The sequence below is a fragment of the Brachycentrus maculatus genome, unplaced genomic scaffold (genome assembly GCF_059751285.1).
Source record: "Brachycentrus maculatus isolate JH-2025_06_01 unplaced genomic scaffold, ASM5975128v1 h1tg000324l, whole genome shotgun sequence".
Lineage (NCBI taxonomy): Eukaryota > Metazoa > Arthropoda > Insecta > Trichoptera > Brachycentridae > Brachycentrus > Brachycentrus maculatus.
Window position 1 is genome coordinate 843,735 of NW_028281073.1, and position 22,495 is coordinate 866,229.

General features: G+C 36.9%; 1 protein-coding gene and 1 long non-coding RNA gene across 2 annotated transcripts in view; one reads left to right on the plus strand and one right to left on the minus strand.

Moving 5' to 3' along the window:
- LOC148304361 (uncharacterized) overlaps positions 1-22,495 on the minus strand; it is a 40,250-nt gene that overhangs the window by 12,498 nt on the left and 5,257 nt on the right. The window contains exon 2 of the long non-coding RNA XR_015838358.1: positions 4,737-4,815. This is a non-coding gene — a long non-coding RNA (uncharacterized LOC148304361). The remainder of the gene's footprint in view (positions 1-4,736; positions 4,816-22,495) is intronic.
- Positions 2,029-3,325, plus strand: LOC148304362 (uncharacterized). Its single transcript, XM_088268455.1, has 2 exons — positions 2,029-3,141; positions 3,251-3,325. Exons 1-2 carry the CDS (start codon positions 2,029-2,031, stop codon positions 3,323-3,325), a joined length of 1,188 nt encoding a protein of 395 aa, XP_088124581.1.

The following is a 22,495-nucleotide window of genomic DNA, read 5'->3' on the forward strand; positions in this document are numbered from 1 at the left end:
GGAAACTAATGAAATTTCGGGTGAATGTAATACTGACAACTTTTATTTTATAAATGTATTGTATCAATCATATGGTTATTTCACAAATACTTTGTTTTTTGTAAATTCAATACACTAAACCAACTAACACATATAAAATATTAGTAAATATCAATCATATAAAAATAATACACCTTTAAAATAAAACTTGAAAGATTAGGCTTGTCTGTTAAGGATTTTCCTTGTGCGCGCGCTACTTGCCAGATGTCCAAACTTTAACTGATATTTCAAATATGAAAAATCAAAATATTGACTGTAAAACATTGTCATCACATAACACAAGCATGGCTGCAGTGTTGGTAATATTAAAAATTAGTAATAATTGAACCAGTGTCTTATTATCTGTTCTTTCTTTGAAATAGGTCAGCAATAGGGGCTAGGTCAGTTTTATAGACACTTACCTTATATATGAACCAATTTTGAAACATTATTCTTGAATCACTAGAACTTCACTAGAGACATCTATTGGTGAGATGAAAAGAAGCTTTTTTCATCTCACCAGACTTCCATATTCTTCTTCATCTTTGATGAGATGTCAAAAAATAATACATATACTTCGACTTTTGACACGACCTTTTTTTTATTATTTTAGGTTTTTCAATATTCACGTATTTAAAAAATGTCACCTCCATGTACTCGCGTTTCACCATTGGTCGCAGCTGCTAAAAGAAGATACATACACCTGTTTGTTGCACGGCCACTTGTGGTATTGTGCAGTGGGAGGGACTCGAACCTGGACCCGCCCCGCGACACTCGACTCGCTCGGCCACTCGAGGCAGGTAGCGGACGGAACAGGTAGATTTATTATTTATACATTGGTGGTATTATATACACCATAGCAGTTTGCGATTGGTCGGCCGGTATAATAACGAGAGTGTTGTAAGTACCTGTTCGTAGCAACGCGACGGTTGCCAACGACAACGGTTGTCACAACTGAACATAATCCCGGATAGTGCGCAAAGACAGTGTGGTCCTGATAACCGGCCTGCTTTTCACCGTTAACCCATTCAATATATCCTATCAATGTCTCGGGGACATATTGTCCCCGAGAATTTCTAACAATTACCAAAATAATTGAAATGCTTACAATTGCATTGGGATCTGGGATTTTAGTACTGTACGGTCATAGGTTCGTGGAAACAAGTCCAAAGGTGTCTGCTTTGTTGCTGTTTGTTGTCGGTTTTTTTTTTCTTTTTTATTATCATAAAATACTGTTGGGACACATACGACCCACTCACCAATACTATTGGGACAATATGTCCCAATTATTATTTTGCAAGAATCATTAAATAATACGATCATTTTTTTTTAATATTTGTATTTCCCGTCAAACTAAATTAGCAATAAATATTTCGTGCTATAAATATTACATGAATTATTAAAATAATAAAAAATCGTATTGAAAGGGTTAAAGCCCAATGTTCGTTAAATAGCAGATTAATTTTCTTGACATTTGACGTAAATATTTTTTTTTCGTTTTTGTAGAGTCGGACGGGGTAACTGTGCGCGCGGGGTAAGTTTGCGCAGTATCAATTGCAACGAAACTAGAGACAATAGTTATCCCCTCTACCTGTGTCGTCAGTCGCGTCATGCACGCCCCGCAAATAAGACGCCTACGGCTGCAGTGCTCCGCGCCACCTTGTTTGTACAGGTTAGAATGATTTTTATATCATTATTTTGTTTTTTATTTCAATTTTGCATCATGTGTGTCTTTCAAGCAATGCGATATAGCGTATTGGTTTGATTTGCACCGAAATATGTGTCTATTAAGGAGCTTAAACTGTATTAAGTGGAACAGATTTAGTCCGGTGTTTGGCATAAAACTGCCATTATTTTGGCTACAGGCTCTCGGGGTAAGTGTGCGGGGGTAAGTGTGCGCACGCGCACACTTACCCCGTTCCGCGTAAGCATACCCCAAGAGCTTGCAAGCTAAGCATGCCATTTTTACAGTTGCTTTTTCTTGTTCCCAGGTTAATTTAAAGGGACATAATGCCGCGCAACTATAAAAGGAAGGCTCCAAATAGGACAACTTGCACGGAAGAACAACTAAATGAAGCCAAAAGATTATTATCGGAAGGCAGACTCAGCAAAAGGTGTATAGCTGAAACAGTGGGTCTAAAGGAAAGCACGCTTCGGAAACGACTCAAAATGGGAAGCGTTGCCTCATCTATGGGCCGTTATTACCCCACCTTCACTACAGAGCAAGAGACAGAAATCTACGATTATTGTATTAAAACTGATCAGATGTTTTATGGACTTGATTTGAACGCTCTTCGTAAAATAGTTTTCGAGTTTGCAGAAGTCAACAGAATAAGGCACCGCTTTGACCAAGATCGCAAAATGGCCGGCCGAGATTGGGTATATGGTTTTCTAAAACGCCATCCAGATTTAAAAATGAGACAGTCAACACCAACTAGCATGGCTAGAGCAATAGGTTTTAATAAAAACCAAGTGAACACGTTCTACACCAACCTTGAGGACTTGCAAAAGAAATACAATTTTCCTCCCGGTCGTATTTATAATATGGACGAGACGGGGATGAGCACAGTACCCAAAAAAACTCATCTAGTAGTTTCTCGAAAAGGAAAGAAGAATGTGAATAGAATCGTGTCCGCAGAAAGAGGCCAAACTGTTACTGCAATTTGCTCCATGAGTGCGACTGGAAACTATATCCCTCCCGCTTTCATATTCCCAAGAAAACGATTGAAGGGAGAATTTCTTGACCACGGTCCTGCTGGTTGCATTGGAATGGTATCGGACTCCGGGTACATAAACTCGGATCTATATTTAGGGTATCTGCAACACTTCAAGGATCATGTCCAGCCTACTAGAGAAAATCCAGTTTTATTGATAATCGACAACCATTCCAGCCATATTAGTCTTAGAGCTGCAAACTACTGTCGAGAATACGGGATCCACGTCTTGACACTTCCACCTCACAGCAGTCATAAGATGCAACCATTGGACCGTAGTTTTTTTGGTCCGCTAAAGTCAAAATACGCACATGAATGCGATAAATGGATGGCCTCTCACCCTGGCCGGATTATTGGCCAAGCTCAAATTGCATTCCTCTTCAATGAAGCATTCAAAAAGTCTGCAACGGTGGGCAATGCTTCTGGAGGATTTGCTGTATCTGGTATTTATCCACTAGATAAAGATGTATTTTCTGAAGAAGATTTTGCTCCTGCGATTGTAACCGACGTATATGTAGGTCAGCAACCACCTCAACCTGCCAATCGACCGGCGTATAATGCTCCTACCACTGAACGAGCTCCATCTTTCTTAGAAGCACGAACGCAGGCAACTTCTGTTGGTCCTACTGAACTTGCTCAACCTGTTTTGGGTGAAAAAACTATTTCAACATCAGTTATTCTCGCTGAACCGTCAACCTCGGTAGAAGAATCATCGTCGACTATGGTAGTTACGAGCCAATTGGCACAATCTCTATCAAGAGAAGAAACACCGCAGACAGTCGTTAGACCCCTTGCACCAACTCAACCGAGACAAGAAGGAGCCAGTCACATTTCTCTGCTGTCAATAAGTCCTTTGCCGAAAGCTATCAATGTAGGTCCAAAAAAAAAGAGAGCAGGTTGTAAATCTGTTATAGTGACATCGAGCCCATTCAAAGCACAACTGGAAGAAAAGCAAAAAAAGGAAGACGAAAGTAAAAGAAAACAGGAAGAAAGAAAACATAAAAAGTTTAATAAAAATATATTCAAATCCCCAAAAATTCGCCGTCTTTTCGAAGAACCAGGTCCTTCTAAAAGTAAACAATGTAATCCAGTAAAACAAAAAGAGGAATTTTACTGCCCATTATGTAAGGAAAAATATGAAGATACAACATTTGATGAATGGATTAAATGTTCATTATGCCAAAAATGGTGGCACGAATTGTGCAGTAACTTTGAAAGGGGTGTTTTTATTTGTGACTCGTGTGTCTAAATTTTGTCTTGTTTTTATTTCATGTTAATTTTGAATTCTTCTTTTAAATTGTTTAATTTTTGTTTAATGTTAATGTCACATTGGGGTATGTGTACGCGCGCACACTTACCCTATAGTAGTGCGTACACTTACCCACACCGTGGGGTAAGTGTACGAAAATGTATGATGCTAGTTTTTTATTTAGAGTAATGAGATCTTCAGTTATTAAGGTTTTGTGTTCCTGTTTTATTATAACCTAATAAACACTTAAAATAACTACCATATTTTCATTTTAGTAAACCCTTTAGTTTTTCCACAGCACCAATCAGAGTTTAAACTGCGCACACTTGACCCGTATGACTCTATTGAAAAAATATGTTATTCATAGAAATAAATACATGGTTTTTAAAAGAAAAGAGTTATTGAAAGGTAATGAGAATATATATGAAGAGATGATGCATGAGCGTGCAAGAGGCGAATAATGTTTGCAAAGACAGAATGGTGTGGCGTTTTATTCTCTCTGACTACCCTCCTTCGGGGAAGCAGCGTGATGGTTAGTAAGTTAGTTAGTCAAACTTTAAAAAAAACTTATTTTGAAATTCGCGGGAATCGAGCCCGCGACGCCAGTTTCGCAGTCGAGCGTTTATCCAACTACGCCGCGGCGCCTGCTTGAGTGTTTATAATTTTTCGTGTGGCATTCTATTCAATCTGCTCATCCCTGCGGGGAAGCGACGCAATGGTTACTATAAAAAAAGTTTAATTCAAGCTTACGTTACCTGATATTTCCGTGTGATTATTTATGAAAAATATATCACTATCATCTTGATTGTTGTAAGAATTATCCCATTACGGTATCTGTAAAAAAATAAATAATAAAAATTAGGAAATGTTTTTTTCACAATAATATTTATTCAATATTACCCTGGACTGGTACCTGAAGCGGAGGGCTGATCACCTTCCCGTCGTGTGTTAACAACGATCAGGTTAATACTTCGTTTATATGATGCAGTGCCCTATGGACCATTGGGGTGGAGACAGGGGTTCATTATTATTTAGGAATATTATAGGTAAAATAATGAAGACAATTCTAAAGGGGAATATTATTGATTTTTTTAAAACATATTACATACATAAGTCATATGTACATATAATATTCCATATGAGTAATTTCTATTTATCATTATATTAAAATTACGTTCAACTACAAATATTATCTACCATTTAGGAGTTATTTTTACATTTAGACATCTCAACATAGAAGAAGAACCCAGATTTGTGAACAAAGAATTGGACACGCTTAAAAATGTTCTGAATAAAATCATCCGGTCAAATTAAAAGCTGCATAAAAATTTAAAATCAGTAAAAAGTTCCATAAGTGGCTTGATATTTATATTTAATACGTTTTATTATATTTTTAAACCTTAAAAACGATCTCCTGAAAAATCAAGTTTTTTGATATATGACGTTGTTGAAAGGAGTGAGCGATATGTAAACAAATATTTGGACACACTCAAAATGTTGCGAACCCAGATTTCTATTAAAAAAAATTCGATTACATTGGTTTACGTTTCCTGTGAAGTGGCTGAGTGCGCGCGCACAGGTTGAGCTCGCTAATGACCGATCAGAGTTCGAATTTTAGCCGAGCTGACGAGGCTGGCAAATGTGTTTATGATTCAAACTCGCCCCCCGACTTGCGTACCCCCGCGTGTGCGTACGTACGTACGGCACATGGACGAGCACGCACGTAATGCGGTAAAACGTACACGGCGCGATTGTTTAGCGCCGGAGCTGTTTTTAATCGGCCCGACACGTGGCCGTCGGCTCTATATGGCCATTCAGCAGGTAGAGCGTTCGGTTGGAGCGGATAACGAAGATAAATGCGGGTTTAAATAATGCCGAAATTTACATAACATTGTTGGAAAAAATATTGCCCAGAGCGAAAATGGGCGACTAACGTTTTTCGGGGTGTTTGTACGGTGTGGCGTGTATTTTTTTTACGGGTTTTGGATACATACTTAGGTACAGTAAAATTTATTTATATATGCATATATATTCTTTAAATATACTACTACTACTACCATCACGCCGTTTCCCCACAGGGGTAGGCAGAGAGGATGGAACGCCACACTCTTCTGTCCTGACATACACTCCTCGCCTCCTTCACATCCATACATCTAGTCATACATGCCCTCCGATTACGCAGACTTTTGACACCGCCAGATAAAATAAAATATTTTTTTTAAATATATACACAGAAAAAATCTTATTAGGTATTATTTGATCATATCAGTACCATCCGGCACTGAAAAAGGGTTACAGAAAATTAAATAATACGGAGATCTCGATAAATCTGTTTACATTTTCTTTACTTTTTTATTTGTGTTTGATTCTTGTGTATTGTTTAACTATTGCTCTGACTATGTTTTTTATATTTTTATTTTTATTTTTACTGTATTCCACTCTTATCTTGTTGTGATTTTACGTATCTTATTTACTTTGTTTCAAAATTTTGTTATTTTTGTAGGTACCCTACCCTGTTAACCTTGATCATAGAATGAATAATGGAAATTACTCTCGGGGAATATCTTCGCAGCAATAAGCCCACCAATGTACTTTTATTCTGTACTTGAAGTTAAAATAAATAAATAAACACATATTAATACATATATGACGGTCGTCAGCCCCGTAAATGCCCATATTCTTCTTCATCTTTGACGAGATTTAAAAAAAAATAATATGAAAAATAACTCCTATAATTGGAGATAATCCAGATTTGTATAGACAAGTATTAGTATTGTATATTAAGTACAAGTAGTCAGAGAAGTATTTGGACACACTCAAAATGTTGTAAATTAAATAAATAAATTTAATTATTTATTGATTCGGCATTAACTTTATGGAATGACATGATAATTTTATTAAAATTAAACACTTGAATAATCCACTTTATCGAGTTTAATTTTTATTTACGACTAGTTTCGAAAACGACAATTGTTTTCATCTTCTGGTACAAATTAAAACATGTTTTAATTTGTACCAGAAGATGAAAACAATTGTCGTTTTCGAAACTAGTCGTAAATAAAAATAAAACTCGATACAGTGGATTATTCAAGTGTTTAATTTTAATAAAATAATAAATTTAATGATGCGCTGAGAAGTTAGTCCAGATTCTACACCCTTGGATAAATTCTAGCAGGAGCTTAAATTTAAAAAAAGGCAACAACAAAATTTGCGAATTGTGTTTCAATTTACTTTCTAAGTGACCGGGGTACTGATTGATGGTTTCGGCTATGTAGGGGTGGGGGTGGCTGGCGACTAGTGGGGGGAGGGGGTGACATGGAAGAAATGTGTAAGTCACCCTGTGCGAGAGGGTCGTCACTGTGACCGGTACTGCATTACGTAGCGCATGTGTGAAGGAAGAAAGATCTACATAATTAATTAGACAAACTGACGCGTTAAGTCTTCAAGGGAGTATCCAAGAAATATTCTGAACTGAAAGTTAGTATTTGTGGGGGATGGATATTAAAACTAGCCTGAATTCAGTCTTAATTCGACAGTAGTATTAAGGGAGGAAAAAAATCACGTTCATAAATTTTTCGCATATTTTTTTGCAATATTTCAAATACCGCATTTAACACTCACAAAGGGTTGTTACTGAGACTCTATTGATACCTCAAACAAAGATAAAGAAATGATCGAAATGGATGAGTCTAAAAATTTCAACAAGGAAATTAACAGCACTGAGATTCGTATTCAAAATGTAAAATTTTCACGTCGAATGGGATATAAATAAAACTTTCATTCGTTACCAACTTACGAAAAACGTTGTTTTAGTAAGTTGGTAACAAATGATGTCACAGAAACGTATCCACAGTACTTTACAGCTCTATAAAGCAGATACATAACGGGATACGTCCCATAACACACCCGATGACGTAAAATTTGATGACGTATAGCGGTGTCCGTTTTTCGTTTTATTCAAATATCTAAAGTTTAAACCTTCATATCTACCTTACTTCTCTACAGATTTCAATAAGAATGTTACCGATAGTTTTGCGATTTTTCATATTAATTTATTAGCCAATAATAATGCATCACGAAATTGATCCGTGCACTCAATCGCTGTCGTAAATATATAGGTATTTTGCATACATTAGTGCCCGCGCGCGCGGGGTCTAATTGTACCCCGGCGGATTGCCTCGAGCCAGACGCGCCGTTTACTTCAATTTTGGCCGCGATTTCAATGGAAAGTAGTATTGGACAAGTGCCAAATTCGCCCGTCGCGCTTAGCATAGAACGCCAGTTAACCGAATTTCGTAATGGTCGCGCATTCAATAGCGAGAGATTGGATCAAATAGGTGTTTTTTTAAGACCAAAAATATTGGTTCGCTCTGATCATTGGATCGATCTGCCGTGTTCTCGCAATGAAAAAACACGTTGTTCCAGCGCAAAAAAACTATTGATATTGTAATTTAATTGTTTTTTTTTGTTTTATAACAGACTATTCGTTGATTCTCCGCAGAGGTAGGCAGAGTCAATAGAACGCCACACCAATATTTCTTTGCAAACAATCTTCGCCTTTGAAATTCTGAATCCTGCCAAGTTTTCCTCGGTCATCCTCTGCTTCTACTACCAATCACATTCGCCTCATAAATTTGTGTTACTGTTCTTTCTTCACTCATTCGATTCACATACCCAAACCATCTCAACACACCTTACTTAATTTGATAGACAATGCTCATCTCAGCCTTGCATTCTTTTGTAATATTTACACCATTCGGACATTTATCATACAAACAATATTAATATTGTATTTAAATTCAAGAAAGATTTATTTTCAATTGGTCTGGGTGATTGTGACGTATTTTTCATGTTTACCTTCCCTATCCTAACTATCCTACCTACAGACAAGCCTCTTATGGCTTTGCGGATTAAATAATAATAATGATTTTGGATGATTTATAAAGCGTCATTTTCGTAAACTCAAGGGCGCTTATACAGAATGGATTATGAAATAATAATGATACAAATATATATATTAAAGAAAAACGTCGTCAATCCGCTGAGTCTGAAGGGGGTATTCGGCTGTCCAAACTCAAAACACAGTAAGGGACATTTTTTGTAGTACGTTTTTTTTTGCATTTTTGGACTAAGTATATTCTACTTAGTCCAAAAATGCAAAAAAAACGTACTGCAAAAAAAAATGTCCCTTACTGTGTTTTAAGTTTGGACAGCCGTATTATTCCTTTACAAAAATTAATATCACACATTAGATAATTATCAGAAAGTGAGCGAAAATTTACATAATTATTACTAGACGCTTGGCACCCTCGCTTGAAGCAAGAAGTACCTTTGTAAAATACATGGTTATAAACGAACCCTTAGTCCTTGTCTAGAGTCGGTCGGTTTGGTGCAAACTTCAAGGGTTATAAACTGTGGAAAACACACACGTATAACTATTACATTGTTTGACTAGAATCTATACGGCCTGAGAGTTCGTCCGAGCGAGAGAGTTGGTTGCGAATCGGTTGCGCGGTTCCAACTTCATCTTTGTTTCTCTTTCGGACGTTTAGTACATATTATATATAATGCGGGGTAATTACTGCAGCTAGGTAACTCTTACATAAACCCCAGTAGTCGCAACATAATTTTCTCTAAATCCAGGTAACACTTTACTTAATTGTTTTTTTTTCTTCTTAAAACACCGTTTTTTCATTGAAAAAATAAGTTTTTCTTCGAAATAAATAGATGTTTTTGAAAACAAATGAGTTAATTTTTTTTTCAAAACATTCTAAAAAAATTATTTGTAACATTTTTTAAATCGCGTGCGGAGGTACGTCCAGGTTCTCGCGCAGCCGATCGCATAATGAATCATCCAGATTCCTCTTAAATAAAATGTGGTGGAAAACTTAAATGTAAAATTGTGAGCTATTTGATGATACAGTTTTTCAAATATTAATATTTTTTTTAAATCATGAAAAAAATCCTCGATTATTTCAACGGTTTTAATGTACATATATTTGACGCATATGCAGATCAAAAAATAAAGGTGGCTACCCCTAAAACATGGATTCCAAAGTAACCTAGTTGGAGTATATGAAACAGTTAATTAAAATATCGAAGAAACAGTAAAATATCAACATTTCAAGTGTGTCCAAATACTTGTTCGCAAATCTGGATTTCTCCACATAGGAGTTAGCTTAACAACATGAAAGTCTGGGTATTTTACAGGTCTTTCAGGTAATTTACAGGACTTATGACCTGTCATAGGCTGGTTAATCATGTTTTCAGGCATATCCCAGTATGTAGAATGTTCCTGTTAAGGTGGAGACTGACCTCCTCATTTCGTCGTAACATCGCTCGCCGCGAGCATCACCGAGCATCCGAAACTATGGATTGAGCGCTCGGCTCGCTGTACTGACTATGCGAATGCTCGCATCGTAATATGTTACGTTACAACCAAATGCTCCGGTCAGTCTTCGCCCTTAGGATATTGCATATATTTAAAATAAAGGGTCTACATTCTTCTTCATTTAAGTACGTTGAGATGTCAAAATGCAGGGAAACATTGATTATCCTTACATAATCGTATCTGTTTTTTGGTTATGCGATAGAAATGGTATTCTTTCCGTTTTCCCAGTTTATATTATGTAAAATCGTTCATATCAAATTGCCAATTACATCCGAAACTAGAATTATGCAATACGCAAATTTGTGCATTAATTAGCGCGATATCTTTAAGCGAACGAATTCAAAACCGAATTATTTCAAAGACATTCAATTCGGTGTTCTAATTCGAACGGCCATGTCTACAAATTAGTGGTATTATTTAGTCTCTTCAGACTTCCTCTCGAAGCAGATCAGGTGGGGAGGCAGGAAGCGAGCGAGGCGGGTATGCCTGTACCGTTTTTGCAGCGGATCCGGCTAGAGGTCTCCGAGGGGCCGGGGGAAGTTTGAAGATAAATGAAATGTGGGGGGAGGACCCCGCAGGGAGTTTAATGAGGCGTACCGTGACCCCCCCCCCCCTACCCGATGTAAACAGGAGCACCGTTTCTTCGGGTCATTTGTTGAATCTTCGCCAACTTTTGGTGTGATTAATTAAAGGACCAAACTTGCTATTGTTACTTCGGCGGGTACGTGTGTGATGCGAAAATAGGGTGTAAATCCGCTATTCGTTTTCCCGTCGGCGAGCGAAAAACGTTACTCGTCATTCGTACTGGATCGTGACTTAGCAGTAGGATATTTAAGATTTTTGTTTTTTTGTTTTTTTTTTTTTAAAATTATTTAAGTTTTACTTGGGAAATACCACTATTTCTTAAAATCGATTGTGACATCGACGTGCCCTACGTAAAGTGCTCTAACTACATTTTTCTCAATTTTGAGATATTTTGTATACGTTATCAACTGACCGTTATCTACAAATATGAAAAAACAAAAAAATATATAAAATAAATTACGCCTAGTTTCAGGCGTATTAGACGCTATCTACATCGAATTTTCGAAATGAACTGAACTCCTAAAACGCCAACTACTTAATTTTGATAAAGCATAAAGTTTTAAAACGATTGAATACATTATTTTCTCGTGTTTTTTAATGTATAATACTAGTTTAGAATTTCATATAAAACCGTTAGTTAAATTTAAAAAATACGTTGAAAAAATCTTCTAAGCTCTCTCCTGTAAAGTAACAGATTTGCAGAGTACTTTACGTAGGGGCCGTCGACATGTTCCGATGCATTCCGCATCATTATCAAACACCATTTGTGAAGGTAAATCTGAATTTTAGAGTTGTGTCTACAGATTTACGGAACTAACGACATGCCATAGGCTGATTTAAGAGAAACCCAGATTCCTGAACGGGGATTTGGACACACTCTAAACGTTGTGGACATTTCACTGAAACGACAATCACCGGGGTGGGTGGGTAATATTGCCACCACCCCTGATGAGGGTTTAATCAAACGCATTAATCACGGGGCGGCGGCTGGCGCTGCGCTTCGGCTGCCTCCGCGATGGATGGACGCGACAGCCGATTGGGAACAATATCATTTCATCATTTCATCGTTCATCGGAATTCTGACTACTCTGTTACTGTCATATGACGTCACGGATTGTCTATATATGCTCCGGGTCTACAATTAACTTAATATACTTGACACATTTGACATGGTGAAGTTTGTTTTGGAAAGTAATTTAACGCGAGCGATATTAGATCGATATATCGACCTATATTCAAAGAAAGACAATAAATTAGACGTCTTACAAGTGTCTTTTGTATATAAAGCTGAAGGTAACCGAAATGTGCGACCGGCTGCGCGAGAAGCCACACGTGTCTCCGCGCACATATATTTTTTAATGAATTTATATTGAAATATTATTGGTTTTTTTTTAGAATATAAATTGATTTTTTTAACTCGTTACCTTTCAATAACTCTTTTATTTTCAAAACCATATAATTAATTCTAAGAAAAGCTTATTTTTTCAATACCAAAACGGTTTTATAGGAAGAAAAAAAAACAATTACGTCAAATGTTACCTGGGTTTAAACCCTTATCCGAACCCAATGGTGCATAGGGCATTGCATCATATAAACGCAGTGTTATCTTGATCGTTAGTATGTAAAGGAAAGGTAATCAGCCCTCCGCTTCAGGTACCAGTCCGGGGTAATATTGAATAAATATTAGAGTGAAAAAAACACTTATATTTATTTGACCCCCCCTGGGAATTGAACCCGGAACCTCCAGTACGGTAGCCGAGCGTGCTGACCATTACACTACGGAGGTGGACTAATATTTTGTAAAAAAAAATTAAGTATGTCTGGTTACATCGTTTTCTGGCTCCGTTATATTTTAGAGTGTACGAGTATGTACGGTTACATCGTCCTCTGGCAGCGTTACATCATCCTCTCCCGTTCCTGCAGACTGCGTCTGCAGGACGTAATACAGTCGCGGGCTGCCAACGTCTGACGTAAATGGTGACGGGCGTGTGACGACAATGCCGACCGTCGTGACGTTAAATCACTGCCCGATATCAATCCCGTGTCGGTGCCAATGTGACGCGATGGCAGCCTCCAGCCCAGCTGCGCCTATTTATTTGTGACTTAGCAGTCACAGGGATCTCGAAGGTGTTAAAGTAAAACCTGGATATAACGGACTGGGGGGTGGGGAGGTGTCCGTTGAAGTCGAAGGACTATTATATGAGTTGACGGTCGTCAGCCACGTAAATGCCCAGACTTCCATATTCTTCTTAAACTTTGATGAGATGTCAAAAAAATAATATGAAAAATCCTCCTATAATTGGAGATAATCCAGATTTGTGAACAAGTATTTGGACTCAAAATGTTGTAAATAAATTGTCTTCGGACATTCGTCGCGAAGTGACGTTGCTGTTTGCTATTTTCTTCTTTTTCTTTTTAATGGCTTTTCACCCATCTTGGGTGTTATAGCCAGTGTCGAGTTATTGCTGTTTGCCGAATCAAGATCTGTTTGCTGTTTTGAAGTTTGCTAATCTTTTTCATAATCAAATCTAACGAAAGAAATAAAAGTATATTAAAGGCATTTCTCATCTCACCATAGATGGCTATTGTGCACTCGCGCATACTACGTTACTAGTTTGATCAATATATCTAGAATTTTCGAAAATTTGAGTAGTGTGATCGTCAACCATGAGGATGACTCAAGAATGAATGAGGAATCAGAGAGGATGGAACGTAGTGAATAGTATTGTGAACGTTGAGTAGTAAATTTAAAAGAAAACTCTTGTTTTTTTACCACTTCAGTTATACTTATTTTATTTTAACTAGTTTCGGAACCTATGCTTTCATCTTCAGGTCTAAATATAAACTGAGTAATGAAGTAACTAGCGTGAGGTGTAATGAAGATTCATATCGCTCACTCCTTTCCAAAAAACTTGATTTTTCAGGAGAACGTTTTTAAATTTTAAAAATATAATACAATGTATTAAAAATAAATATCAGGCCATTTATTGAACATTTTACTGTGTAACAGATCTTTTTAAGTAAAACCTGAAGGTTTAATCTCCATTTTAAAAATATTCAGTATATTTAAAAAAAATAATTTAACAATACCTTTTCTTTAAAATGCAAAAACAACACTTTCTGCCCTGTAGGGGGTAAATATTAAGATAAAAAAATGCCTCTTTTGCTGTGATATAGTACATTTTCTGGGCATTCCGAAAACATGCACAACTGAAAATTGACGATTTTTTATTATTTATGACATTCTTGAAAGGAGTGAGCGATATGTACGAATATCCCAAACCGGGCACAGCCGCCTGTATTCGCAGCGCCCTTGTCACACTACCACCGCACCCGCACGTCACACACGGAGCGGGTGCGGAGCGGTGCGGAGCGGGTGAGGAGCGGTGCGGAGCGTAAGCCAGGTGACGCGGGGTGACGGGCGACACCGCCAGATGGGGACACGGCGCGCTTTATTGGCCCGGGTTTATATTCATTAGGCCCCGCGCGCACGGGGTCGATTTATTTCCGCGACGCGCCGTCGGAAAAGCCGAGCAGCGACGTGCGAAAGGCGACAAGTATTGCGAGACATTTCTCATGGTTAGACGGTGGTAAAGACATTATTAACGCACTGTGATTTTCGGATCATACCTCGAATGTCTCAAATTGTAATATTTGAAAAATATATATTGTTGAGATAATAGATGATCAACAATAGATGTCTCTAGTGAAGTTCTAATGATTGAAGAACAACGTTTTGCAATTGGTTCATATATATAGAACTTCCGAGAATTTGAATAGTGTGGTTGTCAATAATGGGTAGAATTGGTGAACGTTACACGTGTGTAAAATGATCACTTAAACCAGCCTATGACGGTCGTCAGCCCCGTAAATGCCCAGACTTCCATATTCTTCTTCATCTTTGATGAGATGTCAAAAATAATATGAAAATAACTCACATATAATTGTAGATAATCCAGATTTTGTGAACTAGTATTTGGACACACTCAAAATGTTATTATAATTATTAACACAATATAGAAAAACTAATACAAATTTAGACATAGCAGGTTTAAAAAAAATACACACGATGTTGAAAGAGTTCGCAGTACTACATTATAAGAAATTGACATATCCATAGTTTAAGTATGAAAATATACGATTTCTAGGAATATGAAAATATAGAGAAAGACGTCGCAATGATACGGGGAATAGAGCGAAATGCCGACGGAAACACCGATAAAGGCAAAGCGTACAATCCTTTTCCGCGAACCGCCATTTTCCTCGTGTATCGCCCCATTCCCGAGTCGCGTGTGTCGCGTCGCAAACCGATGCCGCGCCGACACACGCGCTAATATCCGGCGTGGGCGTGTGCGTGTTCCCGTAGCCAAACTTAAACCTACCCGTTACGTAGCGATGTAGTGAGTAGGTAATGTGTACTTTGTAGGTAGGTACTTACCCGAGTACCTACGTGCGAGATGCTGCCTCTGCGGGCGTCAGATTCGCCCCAGAAGAGGCCTTAGTATATTTGGAAAACATAGCGCCAACAAACCTACTTCAGCGTTCTTCTTTCCGACCGAGTTTCTCCAGGGTATGCTTGGCTACAATAGTTTAGAGACTAGAAGGAATGTGTATTTGATTACGCATTTTTTTCGATTGTTGCGCGGTATGATCTATAATTCTGAAATTATCTGTAGCATTGGTCTGTATGTTCCCGATAGTTACCTTAGACAGCGTCGGCATAGATTGTTTCACATTCCTATACACAGGACCAACCTGCCGATGGTTAGTTATGCCTGTAGGAAGAGCTACCGCTATATTGAATAATATCACATTGGATATTGATATGTTCCATGTGTCCGAAGGAGTTTTCCGAAGCGGGATTCTTCTACACATTTAACAAGATTCTTCTAGCTTACTTTTTAATTTGTTTTTTTAATGTATACGCCTTAAATGTTAGTTTGTAATGTATATATTAATTATTGAATACATTTAATTGAATTCTTGCATTGAACAAAGGCCTCCCTCTTGGACTTGTTGGTATTAGAGGTAGCTCTTCCTACAGGATGGTTATGTCTGTAGGAAGAGCTACCGCTATGTTGAATAATATATTTAACTGTTCCATATGTCTGAAGGAGTTTTCCGAAGCGGGATTCTTCTACATCTTCGAGTCTTCTTGCTTACTTTTTAATGTATACGCCTTGAATATATTGTTTGTAATGTATATATGTATTAATTTTGAATAAAAAATTGAAAAATTGAAATAGAGCTTGCGATATTAGATTCACTGATGCGGATCTTCTAAATGATCGGATCATATGAACCTATATAAGTTTTATGTATGTATAAAATAAAAACTATTTCTCACACAAGGTATATGTATAATAGGACAAACAATATTGAGGGGCTACTCCCACTTTTTGGTAAAATCTATCTAACTAACTAACTAACCATCACGCCGCTTCCCCTCAGGGGTAGGCAGAGAGAATAGAACGCCACACCACTCTGTCTTTGCAAACATTCTTCGCCTCTTCCACGTTCATGCATCTCCTCATACATACCCGCCGATTGTTACGACTCCTAACCTGACCACTTTCAAGTATTTGGCATACCTGATCGTGCCATGTTTTTCTCGGTCTTCCTCTGCTCTTTTTTCCACTTACATTCGCCTCAAAATCTAAAATCTATCCATTTTAAATTAAAGTTTTACTTAGTAAATACTAATTGCTTTATATTTTAAATTTTGCCCAGTGTTTTCTTATTTGTTTTTCAGTCTTGTTAGCCTTTATCCCATGTCCCAAAATGAGTAATGGAAATTACTCAAAGGGAATATTAAATAGTGTATGTAACATATTTAAATAAATAAATAAAATATTAATAAAGTCCGGGCCTGACCCCTGCCCCAGTCCAACGTTCATGACAAAGTACGAAGTCGCTTTTCCGAAATAATACATCGTAAATTTGGCCCAATCGTGTGTTTGCTGTTTCGGCGGGTTGCGTCACCAACGATATTGATGACTGGCCATCGTACGCTATCGCATTTTAATAAAACAATGAGACCTCTGGTGAAATTTGTCATTTTAACAAGTAATGACCTTATCGAATACAACCAGTACAAATCAAATCAAATGGATGACTGAAAATTCTGTATATAAACGCGTGAATTCTTCAATGCTGATTGACGATCGCTTTCTAACATAATGAATATACGGAAAGTAGACTGAATGCAGTCGAAATGCGATCTCTCAGAAGAATGTGCGACAAAACGATGTATGATAGATGTTCGAATAGTGAAATAAGGAAGGAATGCAAAGCTGAGACAAGCATTATCGATAAAATTAAGAAAGGCGTGTTGAGATGGTTTGGACATGTAGAACGAATGAGTGAGGAAAGAACGGTTAAACAAATTTATGAGGCGAATGTAATTGGGAAAAGGAGCAGAGGAAGACAGAGAAAAACATGGCACGAACAGGTATGCCAAATACTTGAAAGTGGTCAGTTTAGGAGTCGTAACAATCGGCGGGTATGTATGTGGAGATGCATGAACGTGGAAGAGGCGAAGAATGTTTGCAAAGACAGAATGGTGTGGCGTTCTATTCTCTCTGCCTACCCCTGCGGGGAAGCGGCGTGATGGTTAGTTAGTTAGTTAGTTTTTATTAAGGTAGAAGTGGTCGGGTATTCGCGTCTCTGATTGTATAATATTAATGTTAGGAAATCTAGTTAGTCAAGTCATGAGCGGGCGCACTTCCCCGTAGCGCCCTGCGTCATTATTAAATCATATTCCGCCACTAACTATTTTCACCCAAACCCGGCGTTGTGCTCTAGCGGGTGAGTTATTTGTTATTGTTTTAATAACCACCCGGTACCGTATTTATCGTCGACGCGAATCCGAGAAGGTGGCAGGAGACGTTCGTCTGACGAAGACTGACGAGATGTGTTAAAAAATTATTACTTCTATTAATTATTATTATTACATATAAATTTTTAGGAAATAGTGGTACTAATTAAAATGGGTAGATTTTATTACAAAAAATATGTTTAGTGCTAAATGAGTTAATATATTATTTCATTAATGGATTCAGCAGTCACTTTGTGGTAAAATCTATCCATTTTAATTCATGTTTTACATGGTAAATACCCCTATTTCTTAAAATCTACTGCGACACGTGTTTCGATGTATTCCGCATCATTTTCAACGGTGTTTGAAAATGCTGCGGAATGCTTGAAAACACATGTCACAGTAGATTTTAAGAAATAGTGGTATTTACATAGTAAAACATTTATTAAAAATATATTATTTACCTATACTTATTTTTTCATAATAGAATGTTTTGGCATGTTAATAGCGTGTTAAGAATTAACTTAAATTAAGAATTAGTAATATCAAATTATTTCTCATATGAGAGATACATGGAAATAAAAGAGATCTCTAAAAAAGCGAAAAAATCCGTTACTTTGGGCTATATATTGCATCGAGGTTCGACTGTATTTGTGTGAGGGTGCTTATTCTATATACTGACTCGAAATATGGTTTACAGATTTTTATTTTATTTTGATAACACAAATTACACATAACACAAAGACGATTTTTTAATAAATTTCATATGCATATGCCTTTAGCTGTTTGCGAGTGATTTACGCTATAATAAACAAAATACGTTATAATAATAAAAAAGAATGTGAGAATTGATAGAGAAATGAAAAAAACATATGAACAATTAGCTGCAATTAAAGAAAATATAAAATAAATTATTCGATCAACATTAATTAAGTCACATTAAAATGTGGTCATTAAAAGTGGTTAAATTAAATGTAACTATGAAATATGGATCATTTTCATATTCACACACATACATACACACATGTATACACATACACATACATACATAACACAGCAACATTTTGAGTATGTCCAAATACTTGTTCACACATCGCTCACTCCTTTCAATAACGTCATAAATCAAAAATCGTCAATTTTTAGTTGTGCATGTTTTCGGAATGCCCAGAAAACGTAGCAAATAGGCATATTTTTAACTTAATATTTACCCGCTACAGGGCAGAAAATGTTGTTTTTGCATTTTGAAGAAAAGGTATTGTTTATTATTTTTTTTTAAATGTACTTAACATTTTTAAAATGGAGAAAAAACCTTCAGGTTTTACCTAAACAGATCTGTTGCACAGTAAAAAGTTCAATAAATGGCTTGATATTTATTTTTTAAAACATTGTGTTATATTTTTAAACTTTAAAAACGTTCTCCTGAAAAATAAGTTTTTTAATTTATGACGTCCTTGGAAGGAGTGAACGAAATCTGGGTTTTCCCCACAGATGGGATTCTATTCTCTCTGCCTACCCTAACAAGGAAGCAACATGAATACACGCATACATTAATAGACTCTAAAAGGAGGCATTCCGAATGTTGTAGAAACATTATAAAGACGGTTAGATGTCAGAATTATCTTCCATATAATATACAAAGTTGCGCTTCTAACCAAGTTCGAGCCGACTTATAATTTCGCCGTCATATCGCCGTGTGCAAGGGGGTTTACACATATGTACGTATACATACGTGCGTTCGTAATCCGGTTACCGAATTCGCTATTCACCGCCTCGAGCAGTGAATACGCTACCCGCAATTGGATACGAAGCAGGATCCTTCCGTCTGCTGCTGTGAGACCTTTCACAACTCGGCCACATTTCGCTAACAACGTACACCGATATTTGAAATACAGTAAAACTTCGATATAACAGACTGATTGGGGGGAGGGGGTGTACGCTGAAGCCGAAAGTTTGTTATATAAACATAGGTTTTAAATATATCATTTCTTGTTGTTGAAAATATGAACATTGTATTTAGATATATATGAACAAAACAAAATTATATTTTTGGTCTTGGGACACTCGTCGTGAAGTAACATTGCTGTTTGATATCGATGTGCTTGCTTTCGGTAATCCTGTCTTGAACAAGGAATGTTTGCGCTTTTGAAGTTTGTGTTTTTTATTTAAATATCAACTCTCTAAATTTTTTAAAAACTTTCTTATTGGTGTTTCGGTCTTGTTAATCTTAACTCCATGTCCCAAAATGAATAATGGAAATTACTCATCGAGAATATTATATGTGACTTGTGTGTTATATGTTTTAAAAATAAATATATTATTTATTGATTCGGCATTAACTTTGTGGAATGACATGATTATTTTATTAAAATTAAACACTTGAACATACCACTTCAATGAATTTTATTTTTATTTACGACTAGTTTCGAAAACGACAGATGTTTTCGAAACTAGTCGTAAATAAAAATAAAACTCATTAAAGTGGTATATTCAAGTGTTTAATTTTAATAAAATAAATTAATCATTTTATTAATTAATTTGGCAGTCACTTTGTGGTACAATCTATCCATTTTAATTCAAGTTTCTATTAAAAATGGATATATTTTACTACATAAACAATATAGTTGAACTTCGTTATCTGACGAATAGTAAAAAAATTACAGAATTTTTTGTCCGTTAAATACAGGTCCGTCATATCGAAGTTTTACTGTATTTACGTCAATCCCATGTGCGGCGGTGGAGTTATCGCGCGTTGCACGCGGTTGCGGTCGCGCACACTAAGTCAGTCTCCATGTTTCGCGAAACTTATTAGCAATACCAGCTCGCGTGTGAGGGAACAATACCACTTCTGGTTTTGCGGCGTTTTCTGCTTCATCGTGCAAATTTCTAATGCAATTATCCGATGTCACCCGAACCGTTGATGAAAGAGATCGCGGTGGACGCCAGGGAGAATCACTTATCGGGTTGTTCAATCTGACGTAGAAGCGATTTCGTTCAATCCATAAATTCCTACTTCATATTATTTTTTGACATCTTTTATTTATTTAAACTTCATGTACAGAAAATAAAAAGTACATTGGCGGGCTTATTGCTAAAAAGCAATATCTTCCAACCGACCAAAGACGGACTAGTGATATTGATCAAAACGTTTGATACCATATATAGCCGTTTGCAATCAGTGGGCAGATAGTACTTGAACATTTAAAAAAACATAAATTACAAATTGACATTTAAAAAGAAACATAAATTAACAAAAGACGATAATAAGAAGGGCAAAGGAAGAAGGGAGTTTAGGGAAGGAGGTAGAGGGAGGAGGTTTGATCGACAGTTAGGATTCTAATGACAGATAGTAATGTCTCAGACGTTTTTAAAAGTTAATACATATTATTGTCTGATGTAATAGATTTTATCAAAAAACTAAAAAACAATTATTAACAATTAGACAAAAAAGTATTCTAGGATTCTAATGATATATAGGTAGAATCAGGTAGCAAGTTTAAGAAAGAGAGGAGGGGTCATGGGAGGAGGAGATGGACAGTTAGGGTTCTAAGGTAAGATAATGACGTTTCAGGCGTTTTTTGAAGGTTAAGATAGAAGGTGCATTTTTTACGTGTAGAGGTAGTTCATTCCAGAGTCTAGCCGCTTGGACAGTAAAGGAATTACTGAGGAATGCTGTGTTGTGGCAAGGAATGGAGAGTGTTCTCTCTTGGGAAGAGCGAAGCGATAGACCATGATCAGAAAGGTAAACGAAGTTTTCTACAAGATAAATTGGTGCATTGGGGTCGTGAAGAATGTTATATAGTAGGGCGAGAGATTGTGAATTTATGCGTTGTTTGAAATGAAGCCATTTTAATTCAGTGCGACAGGGTGAAACATGGTCATATTTCCTTAAGTTAAAAATAAAGCGAATACCATGATTCTGAAGACGCTCCAGACATCTCATCTAAGATGAAGAAGAATATGGAAGTCTGGGCATTTACGGGGCTGACGACCGTCATAGGCTGGTTTGGTTGACTTCATAGGCTGGTAATTGGTAGCCCCGTAAATGCCCAGACTTCCATATTATTCTTCATCTTTGATGAGATGTCAAAAAATGATAGGAAAAAATCCTCCTATAATTGGAGGTAATCCAGATTAGTGAACAAGTATTTGGACACACTCAAAATGTTGTAATTCCTACTTCTGTAACAACATCGACGAAGTTAGTACAAAAGTCCAAGTGCCACTGTGCGAAGGAAAGAAAAATAAGGGAGTAAGAATATTAAATTGGTCAGGTCATGAGTCGAAATAATCGGCGGGAATATTCAGGCAAGTAAGGTCCAATGCCTTGTGGCAGAACCGCCGCGGTATTAAACTGTGCCTTCTGCAATGATTATTCTACTACTGACCCTTATCCGCACCCTATGGTGCATAGGGCACTGCATCAAATTGACGCAATGTTTATTATATGAAAGCGAGATGATCAGTCCTGCGCTTTAGGTATCATTCCAGGGTAATAATAATGATTAATCTTCACCTCCTTCCAACCCTCATCCGCACCCCAATGGTGCAAAGGGCAATTCATCATATAAACGTAGTTTTATCTTGATCGTTAACACATAAAGGAAAGATGATCATCCCTGCGATCCAGGGTAAAATAGAATAAATATTAAGAGTGAAAAAAATCACAAGGGAATCAAAGCAGGGACCTGTAAGAGCGTGTTGACCATCACACTACGGATGCA